General features: G+C 36.3%; 1 protein-coding gene across 1 annotated transcript; it reads left to right on the top strand.

Moving 5' to 3' along the window:
- Positions 1–5771: 5771 nt before the first annotated feature.
- On the top strand, positions 5772–6725 carry LOC124235923 (olfactory receptor 4F3/4F16/4F29-like). Its single transcript, XM_046654464.1, has one exon. It carries the CDS (start codon positions 5772–5774, stop codon positions 6723–6725), a length of 954 nt encoding a protein of 317 aa, XP_046510420.1.
- The last annotated feature ends 9523 nt before the right edge of the window (positions 6726–16248 follow it).

The following is a 16248-nucleotide window of genomic DNA, read 5'->3' on the forward strand; positions in this document are numbered from 1 at the left end:
TTCTAATCTCTCAATATTTTTAGGTTGAAAAGGAAATTTATATGAAAAATAATTTAGATTTTCAAAACTACATGTCTGTAGGCCCCTTGCAGCTTGAAAATTCTGTTATTTGGAAACTCAGCTACCAGTATTTCCTTCATCTGTAAAAAATTAAGTGTCTGAGAAGCTGTTTCTGAAAGATTGATCAATTCTATATGGGTCAAGAAAAAAGATTAATCACAATAAAAGACAACTAGGCCTTTTCTTTTCTATCACGGATATTTAATTAGTTAAAACAAATGGTTATAATTAATATGTTTGAGAAAAACAATTTAAAAACTTTCTCTTTTGAGCAGAACTAATCTATAAGAACGTGGTTTCAGAACATAATCAACCAGGAGACTGATTGCAGTTATTTGACGACTCCTAGGTGAATAAGCATCATATCCTAGTGTCTCCATCTAGAATCCTACCTATGACTATTGTTCAGGGTAGAAGACTGGATCCTGTCTATGCCTTAAGTGGATTTAAACTCTGATGTGTGAGTTTCATGCATCAAACTGTGAGTTTGTGTATTCTTTGACATTTGGTTGTGTATTTCTCTTCCTTTTAGTATATCTAGGGAAAATTTATTGCTGACTTTTTCCAGCTTTCTTATTTTCAGTACTCCTACGAGGGCAATTAAAGAACACCCAGTGTTGTTCTATTAGCGTCCATATTTATAGCTCATTCTCCTTTAACTGAACTTTTCCTCAAATTCCCAGTTCTTATGTATTGGAAGGGGATGGGAGAGCCAACTAGCAGATACATTCACAGCTAAACGTGTATAACTGATAAAGCCTTATGAAGAAAGTTTTCCAAGACATTAAGCACTTAAAAGACACCCACAGACATAGAACTATAAGTTGTTAATTATAGAGTTTCTGAAGAATGGATTCAGAAAGTAATCTAAATCATACCTCGTAAACTGTCTCTTACTTAATTTAAACTACACGTTGTCTTTCTTCTCTTTGTCATTATACACATACTTTCCTTATCTCCTCTTCTTTTTCAGTTTAAATTTTGACCTAGTTTATTTCTTTTTCCTTAATTCTTCATTTTTATAATCTCCTCTTTTCTGTTTTTTCTTGTCTCTTCAGAACTCTTCTCAGTCTTTTCAATACTCTTCCCTAGTTATATAATCAGATATACTTTCATGTTTTTTAATCATCCATTTATATCTTTTTCCATCTTTGCTGAATTTTGATATTATAAATACATCAGATTATATTATAAATACTGACATGTTACTATTTCAATTGTAATCTAATATTCCCATGTCAAAGGCTGCCTGTATTATTTCTTATGTCTAGGTCATAATTTCCACATCATTAAAATCTTTAGCCAATTTTTGATAGAGGCAATATTTTTAGTGTCCCCCTCCCTCCTCTGCTATTCTAAGTATGCGTTAGCAGTTGAGGTTACAAAAGAGGTTAAACATAATTACTCCCTTCAATCCATTTACATATAAAACTAACCAAAATGTAATGTGATAAGTGATGCTTAGGGCATGAATAAAGTTTTATGACTAGGAACACAAATGAGGAGCTTATGAATATGCTTAGAGTGTGAAGAGGTAGGAAAGGGAATCAAACATTACAGTATGTGTTTACTTTGAAGTGTGGATTGCGCTTCTATTCCAAAGAGAAGAGCAGTGGGTAGAGATGGTGGAAGGTGAGTTGGGGAAGAAGAACCAGTATATTTAAAGGCATAGAGGCATACGTTGTGTGTGGCATGGTCAGATAATAAACAAGTGTTGTTGGATCATGAGATGCAAGAAAGGAAGCAGGAAAAATGAGGATGGAAAGAACTAGACTCCAGAGGGCTTTGAACGCTCTTTTAGGAGCTTGTGGTTCATCTGGAGGCAAAAAAGCACTCGTTTAACCATTAACACTAGGATTGGGACTGTTTTGAGAGTAAATGGGCTTTTGTTAGAACAGTGAAAATACTTGAAGGAGAGGATCTTGATGAGGCTTTGTGGTCGACCTAGTGAGAACTGATGACAGTAGGGGCAATGAGAATACAGAGCAGACACATGGCAGATATATTAAATTAAAAAAGAAATTGTGACATATTTCAACCATTTAGAAAGTACCCAAAACTGCATGATTGGCATGTGTGTTTAAGATCAAGATTTAACAATGAACATTTGCTATTTTTTTACCAGATTTCTTTTGGTAGTAAATCATTACAAATACAGTTGAAATCACTCATCTTCTCAGATTCCTCTCAGATTCCCTGCCCAGAGAAAATCACTATTCTGAAGTTATCAGATATCCTTCTGGTTCAAACTTTTATACTTCTACTATGTGTGTATTTACATTTAGTAATATTTAATAGTTATTGAGTGTTTTGAAATTCATAAAATTTGTATCAGTTTACATGTATTGTGTTTAATTTGATATTTTTCATCTGGTATTATATTTTTGAGATTTTTCCATGATGACAAATATAAATCTGGTTCATTCAATTTCCTTTCTAAATAACTCATTCCATTGTATTAATTTATAACAATTTACTTATATATGACCTCATTGTGGATATGTAGATTATTTCCATTACCAGAGGCATTAGAGAGGAAGAATTGACTGGATTTAGTGGCATATATTATCTCACATCCTCAGTTCTGATAGACAATAATTTTCTCCATTTTACAAATGGGAAAAGGGCTCAGAGATGAAATGTATGTAACCCAAGATCACCAGGTTGTTAGGTTACAGAAGGTGAAATATGGTTTTTCAGATACTGAACCCCACACTCATTTCATTATCCCATGCAACTTCTTTAAAAAATCACAGTCGTAATTGCTATCAGATGTTGTAAGAGATAAAATAGAGATAAATTCAAAGAATGATGCAATCATACGGAGAGTCTATTTTTAACGTGAAGTCCCAGTTGGAGTCTAGAGTCCGAGCACCCACACTCAGATTGAAGATCATCCTCAATATACTTTGACTCAAATGGGATGCTCAAGCTTTCTAGTCGCGGGGGCGGGGGGACTGTTAAGTCCTCTAGCACTCTTCTAGGCACTTTGGAGGTTATAAAGAAATATGATAGGTAGAATAGTCCTATAATCTATTAGGGGGGTTAAAATGAAATGCTAGAAACAGAAAACTACTCAGGTTGGAGAACTTGAATATAGGAAACATAATGGAGGCTTCTAAGCAGTTATCTCATGCTGGACCCTCTTCAGGGTTCTCACTTCCCTCTGGATAAAGAATGATTGAGTGAAACAGATTAAATTGGCATTTTATATCATGAGTCCATCCAAAAGACCATCTGATCCAAATAAGAGTGTTTTCCCTAACAATTAGAATAAGAACAAATGTTTTAGCAAACTGCCAAATTTCCTGGGACACTGAGGTGCATTAATTAGACAGACAGTTTTCAGGGATGATTAATCATGGAGGCCAAGGCAGCAGTTAGCAGCATGTCAATAAATGGCAATCATCAGCTATAAGAAGAGCTCATCTTTCCCCCAACAATTTCTCTCATCACCCTGACACATGTTTTTCTTCAGGTTGTATCCTCAGGAAGTCACGGATAAATGAAAGGAAGAAGCGAATTGGAGAGAGGACTGAGGGTTCTACTATAAGCTCAAACACTAAGTAAATTTATCATTTTTCTCAAGTTATCTAACACCTTGGGTATTTATTTCCTGACCTATAATGACTAGAGATTTTCTCAAATTAGGGACATTGAGTTTATCAGTAGGTCCCAAAGTTGACCTCATTGATTTCATTCTCTTTCACTAGATTGAAGACTTCCTTTTAGTCCTGTTCTGACTTTTGGTTTCCCTTCAGACAAATTTTTCACTTTTCTGGATTTCCCTCACTCTTGATCTTTCCTTCTTTCCTTTTGTGGTCAGTGTCCAACTCAAGTAAATATATTTTATTCACCCATCAGCAAATATTATTTGTGATTCTAAATTTTTGATACACTGAATTGAACAAGACACATGTGGTCCATAACTTTATGGGGCTTGCAGCCTACTTGGGAAGGAGAAATTAAGCAAATAATAAATTACATATGTGATAAGTACTGCTTAGAAATACAAGGTTCTTTGAGAGCAAACCAATTGCACTTATGCAAGACAGTTTAATTTCTATCACTAGGATAATGTGAATATGATATTAATCATAATTATTTACTGAAATGTGTTTTCTGATGTGGAAGTTTGATGCTTTCTATTGGTCAATAATATCTTATTTGCTTATTCATTCATACATATGCCTCATGTATTGAGGGCTGTTATGAGCAAGAGAAACAAAGAGAATAAAACTTAATATTTACTGAATTCTTAATATAGCCATATGATTAAGATATATTAATTATTTTGCTAATTATAGTATCATAGATAAATAAAATGAGCCTCAAAGAGTTTTAGTATCTTGCTCAAATCAACTTGTCAGTGATTGAACATTAGTATAAACCTTGGTAACCTGGATCTAAAACCCATATTGTTCTTACTAAGCTATGCTATTTCTCTAAATAAGAGCAAATAATTACAAGATAGTGTGATAAGTTGTTACATAGAGATCTGTACATATGGTTTCCACTATATTATGACACATTTCATGTTTTAAGCTTTTCAGATCATGTGCTAAATATCCTAATGCAGTGTTTTTCAAATTACCTGTCTTGAAGGCTAAGTTTTTTTCTTTAATTTACAATTTCTCATGGACTAATACCTTTGTAAAATACAAAATCAGAAACTTAGGTGTCACTATAATGTCAAATTGCTGCAGAAGTTTCTAAAAACTCACTCACAAATTCTGTACGAAACATGATGCAAACCGGTAACAGATAGTTCATGGACCTGCACCTCTCTGTGGACCACTTTTTTATTGCTTCAGGGTGTCCAAGTATGAATAAGTCATAATCCCTGCCTTCAAGAAGCTTACAGGAGGGGCCTGCCCAGTGACACAGTGGTTAAGTTTGCACATTCTGCTTCGGTGGCCCATGGTTCACTGGTTCGGATCCCGGGTGCAGACCTATGCATTGCTTGTCAAGTCATGCTGTGGCAGGTGTCACACATATAAAGTAGTGGAAGATGTGTGCACATGTTATCTCAGGGCCAGTCTTCCTCAGCAAAAAGAGGAGGATTTGCAGCAGATGTTAGCTCAGGGCTAATCTCCCCCGTCCCCCAAAAAAGAAGCTTACAGTGTACTTGGTGAGTTAGAACTGTACTCAGTTCACTATAATACAAGGGACAGTAAAATAAATGCTACTACTAATAAAGTAAGACTTCATAGATGTGGTAAACATTTAAGATGATGTTTACTTAATGAATATGTATATTTAAGAATACGTTCTCAGAGATGGGGACTGAGAAGGAAGAGAAGAAGGGTCTGTCTCTGATGAGGGTTTATAGGCTTGGAAGGGATTGCAATAGTGATTAGTTCTATGTGACTGGGGTCAGACTATATTAGTTTTGAACCAAAAATCAAAATTTTTGTTGTTGAATTCATGTTACTCATGTTGACCACCTTGTATCTCATGAGTAGGGTCATGGCATCGACCCTGGGAGGAAGTAGAGGGTACTAAATGAAGAGACACTTCATGGTAGAAAACAGCTCCACGTTACAACCACAAATTTCTCTGTGATTCCATTTCAGAGGCCACGAATTTATTAAGTCAGTTTTAATGCTAAAGTGTAAGTAGTCTTTCATAACTTTGACCTTTCATCTTCTAACTTATTAACATAATTATCTTAATTTACATTTTCTTCTAGTATCTTCCTTCAGGTAGCAATGGCAACAAAGCCAATGGATGGAGAGAATAGCTCTGTGGTGTCAGAGTTTGTGTTCCTGGGACTCACCAATTCCTGGGAGATCCAACTTCTCCTGTTTGTGCTCTCCTCCATGTTTTATGTGGCAAGCATGATGGGAAACTCCCTCATTATTCTCACTGTGACCTCTGACCCTCACTTACACTCCCCCATGTACTTTCTGTTGGCCAACCTCTCCTTCATTGACTTGGGAGTTTCCTCTGTCAGTTCTCCCAAGATGATTTATGACCTTTTCAGAAAGCGTAAAGTCATCTCCTTTAGAGGCTGCATCACTCAAATCTTCTTCATCCACATCATTGGTGGTGTGGAGATGGTACTGCTCATAGCCATGGCCTTTGACAGATATGTTGCCATATGTAAGCCCCTCCACTATCTGACCATCATGAGCCCAAGAATGTGCATCTTCTTTTTAGTGGCTGCCTGGATGACTGGCCTTATCCACTCCACGGTTCAATTGGTTTTTGTCATAAACTTACCTTTCTGTGGTCCTAATGTGTTGGACAGCTTTTACTGTGACCTTCCTCGGTTCATCAAACTTGCCTGCACAGACACCTACCAACTGGAGTTCATGGTCACAGCCAACAGTGGGTTCATCTCTGTTGCCTCCTTCTTCATACTGATCATTTCCTATATAATCATCATTCTCACTGTTCAGAAACACTCGTCTGCTGGTTCATTTAAGGCTCTGTCCACACTGTCAGCTCACGTCACTGTGGTAGTCTTGTTCTTTGGTCCTTTGATATTCTTCTATACATGGCCCTCTCCCTCCACATACCTAGATAAGTTTCTGGCTTTCTTTGATGCAGTTCTCACTCCTTTCCTGAATCCTCTCATTTACACATTCAGGAATCAAGAAATGAAGGTGGCAATGAGGAGAATATTCAGACAGATAGTGAATTACAGGAAGATCTCTTAAGTGATTCCTGTATTGTGAAAAATCCTTGTTAATTACTGATGTTCATTATTGATGGTCAAACCCAGAGAGAAGCTGTTGAATTTCCTACCTTGATTTGATTATACACACTGATAGTCTATTTTATCTTTCGCTAGGAAGGAGGGATATTCACTTCTGAAATGAGAGAGGTACATATAAAGTATTTGTAAACCAAAGATTACAATAATCTTGAGCCTAAATTCCTACGGAATAATAGTTGTATGAAGTAATTTTTAGAAATACATGAGGAATGTCTTCTTAAAGTCCTTCAGAACAGGGAGAAGAATCTTTTGTTGGTGTCGCAATCCAATGTACACATCAGGATAGATGCGGAGAGGGCTGATGGCCACTCTGAGTTTATTGTAACCAGCGTTTCAATATATACGTAGCTTACAGCTGTTAAACGTACACATGTGTTCTGGATGAAGTAATTAGCGAATGCCAAGAATTCTTAGTGATTTCTCAAGGAGCCCTCCCTTGGCCTCTGTTTTGATATTATCATTTTATTGCTGTGCTCCTATATTTTTATCTCGGAGCAGGCAAGGTCTCAGGCAATGGTCCCTCCTGCTCCGGATATCGATATCGTTTCTCCATCTGTGCCCCCAGGCGGCCGCCGCCTGGCTTAGGTTGCCCCCCAGGGGGTCTTACCCGTCATTGGCTAACCGGCCTTCTCACCTCCGGGTCACAGTTTGGTGGCAAGCTTTTTCCAGTGATTATTAACCCTTCCTGTGTCAGGGGCGGCTACATCTTTCAATCCACCCTAGTTCAGTATGACTTCATCTTAACTTGACCTCATCTGCAAACACCCTATTTCCAAATATGGTCACATTTACAGATATTAGGGATTAGGACTTAAACGTACGTATTTGGTGGACACAAATCAACCCACGACAGTAGGTAGTATAGGGATCTGGGAATAAGAATGGTTGTAACATAGTTCCCCATAATCAAAGTGAAAATATATTTAAAATAAATAAAATAGTAGGAGGAACTTTTGCTCTTTCATAGGGAATTAACTATATTTTTAAATAACAGAGCATATAAAGTCAGCATAAGGCACAACAGTTATTCTTGGGAGCTTAGGAATCTCTACTAACTAGGAAGATTACACAGAAGGGAAAGAATAACATTTACTGCCTTTAATCAAGAGCAGAATGAAAATACCAAAATAAATTTGTCATGTCATTCTAACGGAGAGAAAACCAAATTCTAGCCTTGCTTCAATTTAGTGTTTGGTGGTAAATCATCCCTAAGTTTTTAAAATAAACCCATCAAACTGAGCTGTGCAAACTTTGCCAAAATATTAATACGTCTTCTTTTCAGACTCATTATTTGAAGATATATATAACTGTAACCAGCTCAAATAGAATCTACTTCCTGAGCCTTCTGCAGCTTTCCATCTCCATTGGGTTTTCTCTTTTACTATCCTCTTTCAGATGCTGGAATAACTAGATGTTATATTTTAGGATAAAGCTATCCTTTCTTTCTCCTTGATAAATAAATCCAGATCCTATTACCTTGCACAGCCAATCACATTTTTTACTATAGTTACTTCTATTACAGTCTCAATCACCCATTTTATGAGTTTAACCAAAGTAACTAACTTTTATTTCACAGACATCACTGCGTTTAAAAAATACAGAGCCTGACAGTAGTTTAAGTGGTAAAAACCGATTTTAATCAGGAACTATTGCAATAGGGGAAAAAGAGACTTCAGTAGAGTACTGGGCTTAATTTCTAACATAATTAGAACAAGTGGGAATTTACAGCAAAGAGCAGATGGAGTGGCAGGAGTCAATCGATGCAATTTACTAAGAGGAGACATTAAGGGTAAGGAGAATTCTTGCTAAATTGACCTAACAGGATTCTTGCTGAGGGCAGGCCATGGTGATCAGACACCAAAGGTAGATGTTTAGGAATTTTACCAAATATCAAAGATGAGGGATTTTCTCTAAACAGACTTAGCAGAGTTGTTGCTAAAACTGGACTATGCGAGCCCAGCAAGGATGGATCCCAGGTTGACATCTAGTGGAGAAAAGGGCTCAGAGGAGCCCGAGTAACATCTGGTCAAGGAGAGAGTCTTTGTCAACCTAAAGGTGGGTAATTGAAAAGTAGTGTCATATACAATTATTCTAGAAGACTAACAAAGCTCAGGAACACTCAAAATATAACCTCCCACTGGCACAAACATCCTATTTACACCTTCTTAAAAATTGTAAACATCCTTAACGTTGTCAAAATTAACGCATTTGCTAACATGACCCAAAGATATAGACGCTCTATAAAGGTATAAGTAAACTGATACACACACACACACACTATGACCAACGTTTCATTACTCAGTCTTATTTAAAAATTATCTAATGAATATCTACTAATTACTTTATTAACATAAAACCAAAATCTGGAAACAACTGAGGATCTTAGAAGTTATATTTCAGTGGACTCACTAAAAAATTGTCAGTTATAATTCCAATTTATTGAACACATAATTTTACATTTTCTATAATTTTAAATGCTTGCTTTATGCTCCATTCTGATAATATCAGGGAAAATACCTATAGCTATTTTATAAAAAATGTTATCAGCCCAGTCTGTATTGTCCAAAACTTTATTTTGATTATTTGAATTCGAATTTTTATTTAAAAATGCTCTGACCTGTAATTTCTTTGAAACTTTTTTTTCTGAAAAAGATGGCATACAGCAAACAGTAGAAATTCAGTTTTCTTTAGGGGGTGGAATTTGAGGAATATTAGATTCAAGTCAGCACTTACTAATCTCCATAAAGCAATAATAAGAACTCCTTTAAGAGGCTTTAGATTTAGTTTATTAATACAACATTGAAGTAGAAAAGTACTTCACACTCATACAATGAAAGGAAAAAGCTCCTCAATTGAAGAAACACAGTCACACCTAAGACTATTAGATTCCGTTCTAGAAGTTCAGCTAGAAATCAAGACTCAGATTTATCAAAAAGTAAAAAATGTAGATGGATGCACAAAATCTCACGTGGGATCTTCAGTGGAACTTCTACCTACTTCCAATAGAAACAAAACAAACAGATTGGAAAAAAATCCAATTAACAAATCAAATTCTCTATCATCTCTCATTTGATAGAAAATAGGTCCCCACATCCCAAGAGAGATTACCAAATGATCAAATCCTGAAACCAAATTCACAATCTCTGTTGCCATCAATGAGGAATAACCTATCTGCCTCATGCAAACCAGGATTGGAACCAAACTTGGCCAAGAACCGGAAACAAACCAAAGCAGAAAAACAAAACAGAGATCAGAATGTCAGCGAAGGTAGTTTTAATGCTGCTTGGGAATCATTATGGGAACCAAGAAGAGTCATGCCTAGCCTTAAACATCCCATGAGAAGCATTCCTTGGGAAATAGTTTATTAGTTCCAGAAAGTGAGTCCACTTGGATATCTTTATGGGACCTTCAGAGTGGCCAAAGTATAATTTTCAAAAAGTTAAAAACATAACCCATATAAAATGAACATGTGTCAATTATTTACTGAGCTCACTAATGAGGGAAGCAACAGGGGGTAATCTAGTTCCAATCAAGTTTTTATGGAATCAGTTTCCAAGACAGATTAGATCCCCCTGTAAATGTTCTTCAGGATGTCTCAATTTCACCAATTCCATGATTCTGACTTGTGCAAGTGTTTTATAAATAGGTGGAGGCACAGTGACCACATCAGATCTTTTAAGAGACAAAACCCTGGAATAAAACTAGAGTCACATTACCTCTCATTTATAAAAATGCTTTATACCTTTGTAAATTAGATTTTCCCCATTTATTCCATTTTAATGGGGCAGTTTCTCCTAGTGGGACACTAACTGATAGAAGTATTTGGTATATTAGACAAAGAAGCAGTCTTAAGACATTCAAGGAGTTTAAAATAAAGAGGCAGTCAGTGTGAATAATGCTGAACTTCACTATTAATCAGGGAAATTCAAATTAAATAAACTCCTTAGGTTGAAAGCCCAAATGCTGTGTGGGATATGATATGTAGTTTACAAGACCTAGGCTGCGAGGTCCCTCGGCTTTGTGACATAGTGAGAGATTCCAGTCTTGGAACCCAGAAACAAAATCCAAATGATGTGGCAGTTAGAATGTAGGTTTATTGACTAGGATGCTGATGGGGTATTCATGGGTTTCTAAGGGATAGAAGCCCTAGAATGATGACACCCAGTGCTCCTTTGATCTGGTAGTTACACACCTTACTGGTCATAGGTCCACCAACCCAGCAGAAAAGAAAGTACCAATAAGCTGTTTCCACTCAGTATGTAATTTATTCTTTGCCCTAATTGGTAATTATCTCATATGACTAGATCCTGAATGAATTCTTTCTCTTTACCACTTAAGTAGTTGTAGCCAAGAACTTCCATGTGGTCATGAGAACCACAAGTTAACAGTACATATTAAAAATAAAACTGTGCATCTAGTATTTCCTAGAAACTCTACTTCTCATTATTTGCCCTTTGGAAGCACTTGCACACGTGTATAAGAAGACATGTAGAAACATTAGTTATCACCTTGTAAAAGCAAACATTGGAAAAACCCGAATGTCCACTAATGGGAGAGAGTTAAACTGTTCTGATGTCTATTCTCTACTTGCCTTTCCATATCTAATTTTCATCATGTCCACTCTTCTCTGAGCCCTGTAAAACTGAACTTTATGGGCTGAATCAACCAGTGGCTCTTGCCCTTTGGCTTCTGCTTGGGTGTAGCTAATGGGGGCTATGCAGGGATTTAGAGGACAGGCAGAAAGTGAAATCAGGATATTTATTCCCTCACTTTCTCCCTTCTAAGCTTTGTGTTGGCAATTACTGCACCCAGTTCCTCCACCAAAGCCCTCAGCTCTTGTTGGTGGCCTTCTTCTACTGCTATAGCTCTTTCTCAGATTTACGGTTGTGTTCCCTCCCACTGCTCCTCAGCTTTAGGGAGTAATGTGGAGTACAACAGAAGTTCTCAAAGGCATAATGTTTTGTATGTCTCAAGTTCCTACTCAAGATCCTTGTTCGTTTTTAAGACATCTTGAAACAAGGGGGAGGTTTGATGTACCATGGAGACCCACAGTCTCCTGGGGCCCTCAAATCAAGAAAGCAGGAGAGGACAGCTCTAGCCACAGGCTGGGAGAAGGTGAACCAGTAGTTAGGCTTACTGTTGTCAGACAGAGGGTCTTGGGGATTTTCTCTCCTAGACAGTTGATTTTGTGAGTATATATGAGGTTGACATGAGCTGTTTGTGATTCAAGGGAGTCTCTATCATTCTAAGCAGATATGCTGCACATTGTCCCGTTCCTGGTAGACAGGGTCCTGTCTCATCTCAGACACAGGAGGAATTTATTCTCTGTGTACTTCATTATAAAGTAAATAAAAACCTAGGGTTACAGCATGACACAATTCCCTGGGCAAAACAATTGGCTATTTTGCAGGTCTCAGTAGAACATATTGTTACTTATATTCAGAACTGTTAATTGACAACTTCATCTATCAGAATAGAAGCTTATGGAGTAATTAGTGTTCAGGATAATTTTGACAATTGGCTAAGTTTTGAGATTTCTAATCCTGAAGTAGATATTATGGAAATCTTGGCCACCTTTTATACCATTTTTATTTCGACTGTATTAGGGTTCTTTTCATCATAATTTCTCTCTCTTTTCCTCTCTCCTCTTTTTCTACATTTTTAATTCTTTTTTTTTTTTTTTCTTGTTGAGATAGGTTTTCCCTGAGCTAACAACCAATTTTGTTTTTGCTTGAGGAAGATTAACCCTGAAGTAACATTTATCCCAATCTTCCTGCACTTTGTACATGGGGCACAACCACAGCATGGCTGGTGAGTGGAGTAGGTCCTCACCCGTGATCCAAATCCGTGAACCCAGGCCACCAAAGCAGAGCATGTCGAACTTTAAGCACTCAGCCACAGGGCTGGGCCCTACATTCTCCTTATCTAAAAATGCTTCATCATGTTGTGAGACTCTCCTTTTAGTCAGGTCTCAGCTTAAATGACCCTTTTTGCCCTCCCCCTCCTTCCCCTATGGGAATCACCAATCCAATCTCCATTGCTATGTTCTGTTTGTCATTGCTTTTATCTTCTACATATGAGTGAGATCATATGGTATTTGACTTTCTCCCTCTGACTTATCTCACTCAGCATAATACCCTCAAGGTTCATCCATGTTGTCACAAATGTCCAGATTGCATCAGTTCCTATGGCTGAGTAGTACTCCGTCATGTATATATACCGCATCTTCTTTATCCATTTGTCCCTTGATGGGCACCTAGGTTGCTTCCAAGTCTTGATTATTGTGAATAATACTGCATGAACAAAGGGGTGCACGTATCTTTATGCATTTGTGTTTTCAAGTTCTTGGGATAAATACCCAGCAGTGGGATGGCTAGATCATATGGTAGATCTATTCTTAATTTTCTGAGGATACTCCATACTGTCTTCCATAGTGGCTGCACCAGTTTGCACTGCCAGCAGCAGCATATGAGTGTTCTCTTCTCTCCACATCCTCTCCAACACTTGTTTCCTGTCTTGTTAATTATAGCCATTCTGACCAGATATTTGCAAACCATATATCAGATAAGGGGTTAATATCCAACATATACAAAGAACTCATACATCTCAACAACAACAAAAAAACCCACAACCCAGTTAAAAAATGGGCAAAAGATCTGAACAGAGATTTCTCCAAAGAAGATATATGGATAGAACAGGCATATGAAAAGATGCTCAACATCATTAGCTATCAGGGAAATGCAAATCAAAACTACAATGAGGTATCACCTCACTCTGGTCATAAGATATTTTCGTGATATGATTTTAAAATCACTTGGAATAGCTACTTGAATTCAATGTTTTAAGGACTGACTTTTCTGGAAGGGAAAGGCTGGTTATATGACCAACAAGCAACCCTGGAAGCTTAGGGAATTTATATCTCTTGCTTTGTCAGTAAGCTTGACTGAAATATATTTTGAGGGGGACTCTGTAGAAGACAATTCTAAAACAAGAGGAAAAGATCTGTTTATTATTTCAGCTTACAGAGGGCTCCTTAGTGTTTCAGGAAGTAGAACCAACCACTTATTTAAAGAAAATAGTGCAGAAAAAAGAAGCTCCTCTCCTCCAAATAACTAAGAACAACTTAAAAGTCATTACAGTTTTCTGCATTTCTTGCAAAATAGTACTACTAGGTTGGGCTGAATCAGCCAGGGAACATTTGATTTTCCTTCTTCCTTGTTTATGCTTTTCAATCATTCTTTACATAATATCTCTCCAAATCTTATAATAGATATTTAAGAAGCAGAGTGGAAGATTACATTGATCTAAATTCTAGGATAAAATCCAACACTAATGTTTAAATGAATACAACAAAATGCAATGATCAACAAGGTAAAAAGCACAAAGACTAGTATGCAAGCAACAGCCCTCAGGCATGAGAAACAGCAGAAAAATATGACTCCCAGAGGAAAAATAAATCAACAGAAACAGATTCAAAAATGACAAAAATTATAGAACTATCAGAAAAGGATGTGAAAAGCTTTCCAAAGCAAATAACAATTACATTGCTGAAAGTCAGTGATGAAGAGAAAAATTTAAAGGCACCTAGATAAAAAGGATTCATTATATATAGAATGAGAGCAAATGACTCCTCGTCAGAAACTAAGCAATCTAGAAGACAATGCAAAAATATTGTTAAAGTTTCAAACAAACAAACAATCCCCTCCCCCAAACCCACAACCCATTGTCATCTAGAACTCTTAAATTTAGTGAAAATATACTTCACAATTGAAAGTGAAATACTATTTTTTATATAAACAAAAACTTAGAGAGTTCATCTAAAGCAGACCTACCCCACAAGCAATGTTAAAGTACTTCAGGCGAAAGGAAAATTATACAAGATAGAAATTTAGATGTCCATAATGGAATGAAGAGCCATAGAAATGGTAAATATGCATATAAATATATTACTTATCCCCCTGATTTTTAAATGTCTTTAAAATATTGTGAAAGAGAAAATAATAACACTGTGTTATAACAATAATGACAAATTTAGAAATAAATTGTATGACAATAGCAGAAAGGACAAGATAGAGAAAATGAAAGATTTTTATACTATATGTGAAGTAGCATAAAATTATTTGAAGATATAGTATAATAAGTTAAAAATGTATACTGTAAACCTTATGGTGACCACTGGAAAAAACAAAACAAACAAACAAGCACAGACAAATTACATAAGCCAATTCTTTGTAATAAATCTATTGATTATCTATCTATCAATCGATCTATCTATCTGTCTATCTAATCTAGCTCCTGCTTGTTCTGCTGCCATGGTTGAACCTGACTAATATATGAGTACATACCCATCATGCCAAAATAAGAAAAGAAGACAAAAGTGGACTTCTAGTGAGCTGTTAAGGCATAGTGGAGTGTGAATTATTTTAATTATTTTGTGATTGAGTTAGATGGCAAAGCATTGTATTTCTTAGGCAATGACACTAGTTGTGCTAAGATGATACAATATATTGTATCATTATCAGACTAAGCACTCACAAGAAAGCAGTGGTCAGAAAATTTAGAACATTTAAAATGAAATATCTCAGTACAGCAGAATTTTTCTCCCCAATATTAAAATATAAAAACGAGGCTACAACAAAACTAAATTTCCAAGTGGTTTACTTGTTAACCAAGCAAGGAAATCCATTTATAAAGGTGAGTTAATGAAGCCATGTTTGAGTGTAGCAGCCAGGGAAATATATTCAGATAAAATAAACTTTTTAAAGACTACCATTAGCCTTTCAGTGAGAGCAGTTGTTTGCAGACTTGGGGACATTGGGACAACATCAATAGTCAATTGAAACACAAGGCAAATTATTTCAAGTGGTTTCCTTTGGCTGTTGATAAGATTACAGATGTTACTGCTACTTCTCAGTTGTCATTTATTTTAGAAGTCAATGCCGAGTTTGACATGGTTAAAAAGTTAGCCTCTGTGAATAGTTTGTGTGGAACTACTACAACATAGGTGGTATATTTTTTAAGAAGTTGAGAAAACACAAATTCAGTACAACCTGAAGTGGAATCTGCTAAGATGCGTTACAATTGATGGTGATAAAAATATGCCTAAGCAGGAAAAGCCTTCATTAGACAAAGTTATAAAGCTCGTGAAAATGTAAGATGTTTAAAACCTATGGTTATTGATTGCATTAGTCATCAGCAGGTGAATCTATCATGTGTTTATTGAACCAATAGTGTCAAAGGGAAACTATTCGTTCTTGTGGACTTAACCATTGTTAATTCATGGATTTTTATCAAGTAAAGCTATGTGGTAGCCTAGCAATGGTAAAGTTTCACTGCAATTTTTTGAGCTCACAGTCAAGATTGAAATTATTCTGTCGATATGAGTTAATCTGTTCTATATAGAAGAAAAAGAGAAAGACATGATATATATATAGATTTAAATAAGGTGTCTTTCAGGCTTTCAT

This window comes from Equus quagga, chromosome 2 (assembly GCF_021613505.1).
Source record: "Equus quagga isolate Etosha38 chromosome 2, UCLA_HA_Equagga_1.0, whole genome shotgun sequence".
In the NCBI taxonomy this organism is placed as follows: Eukaryota; Metazoa; Chordata; class Mammalia; order Perissodactyla; family Equidae; genus Equus; species Equus quagga.

Bases quoted from the DNA above. Each gene is read 5' to 3' on its own strand.
- LOC124235923 (XM_046654464.1), top strand. From the start codon at position 5,772: ATGGCAACAAAGCCAATGGATGGAGAGAATAGCTCTGTGGTGTCAGAG.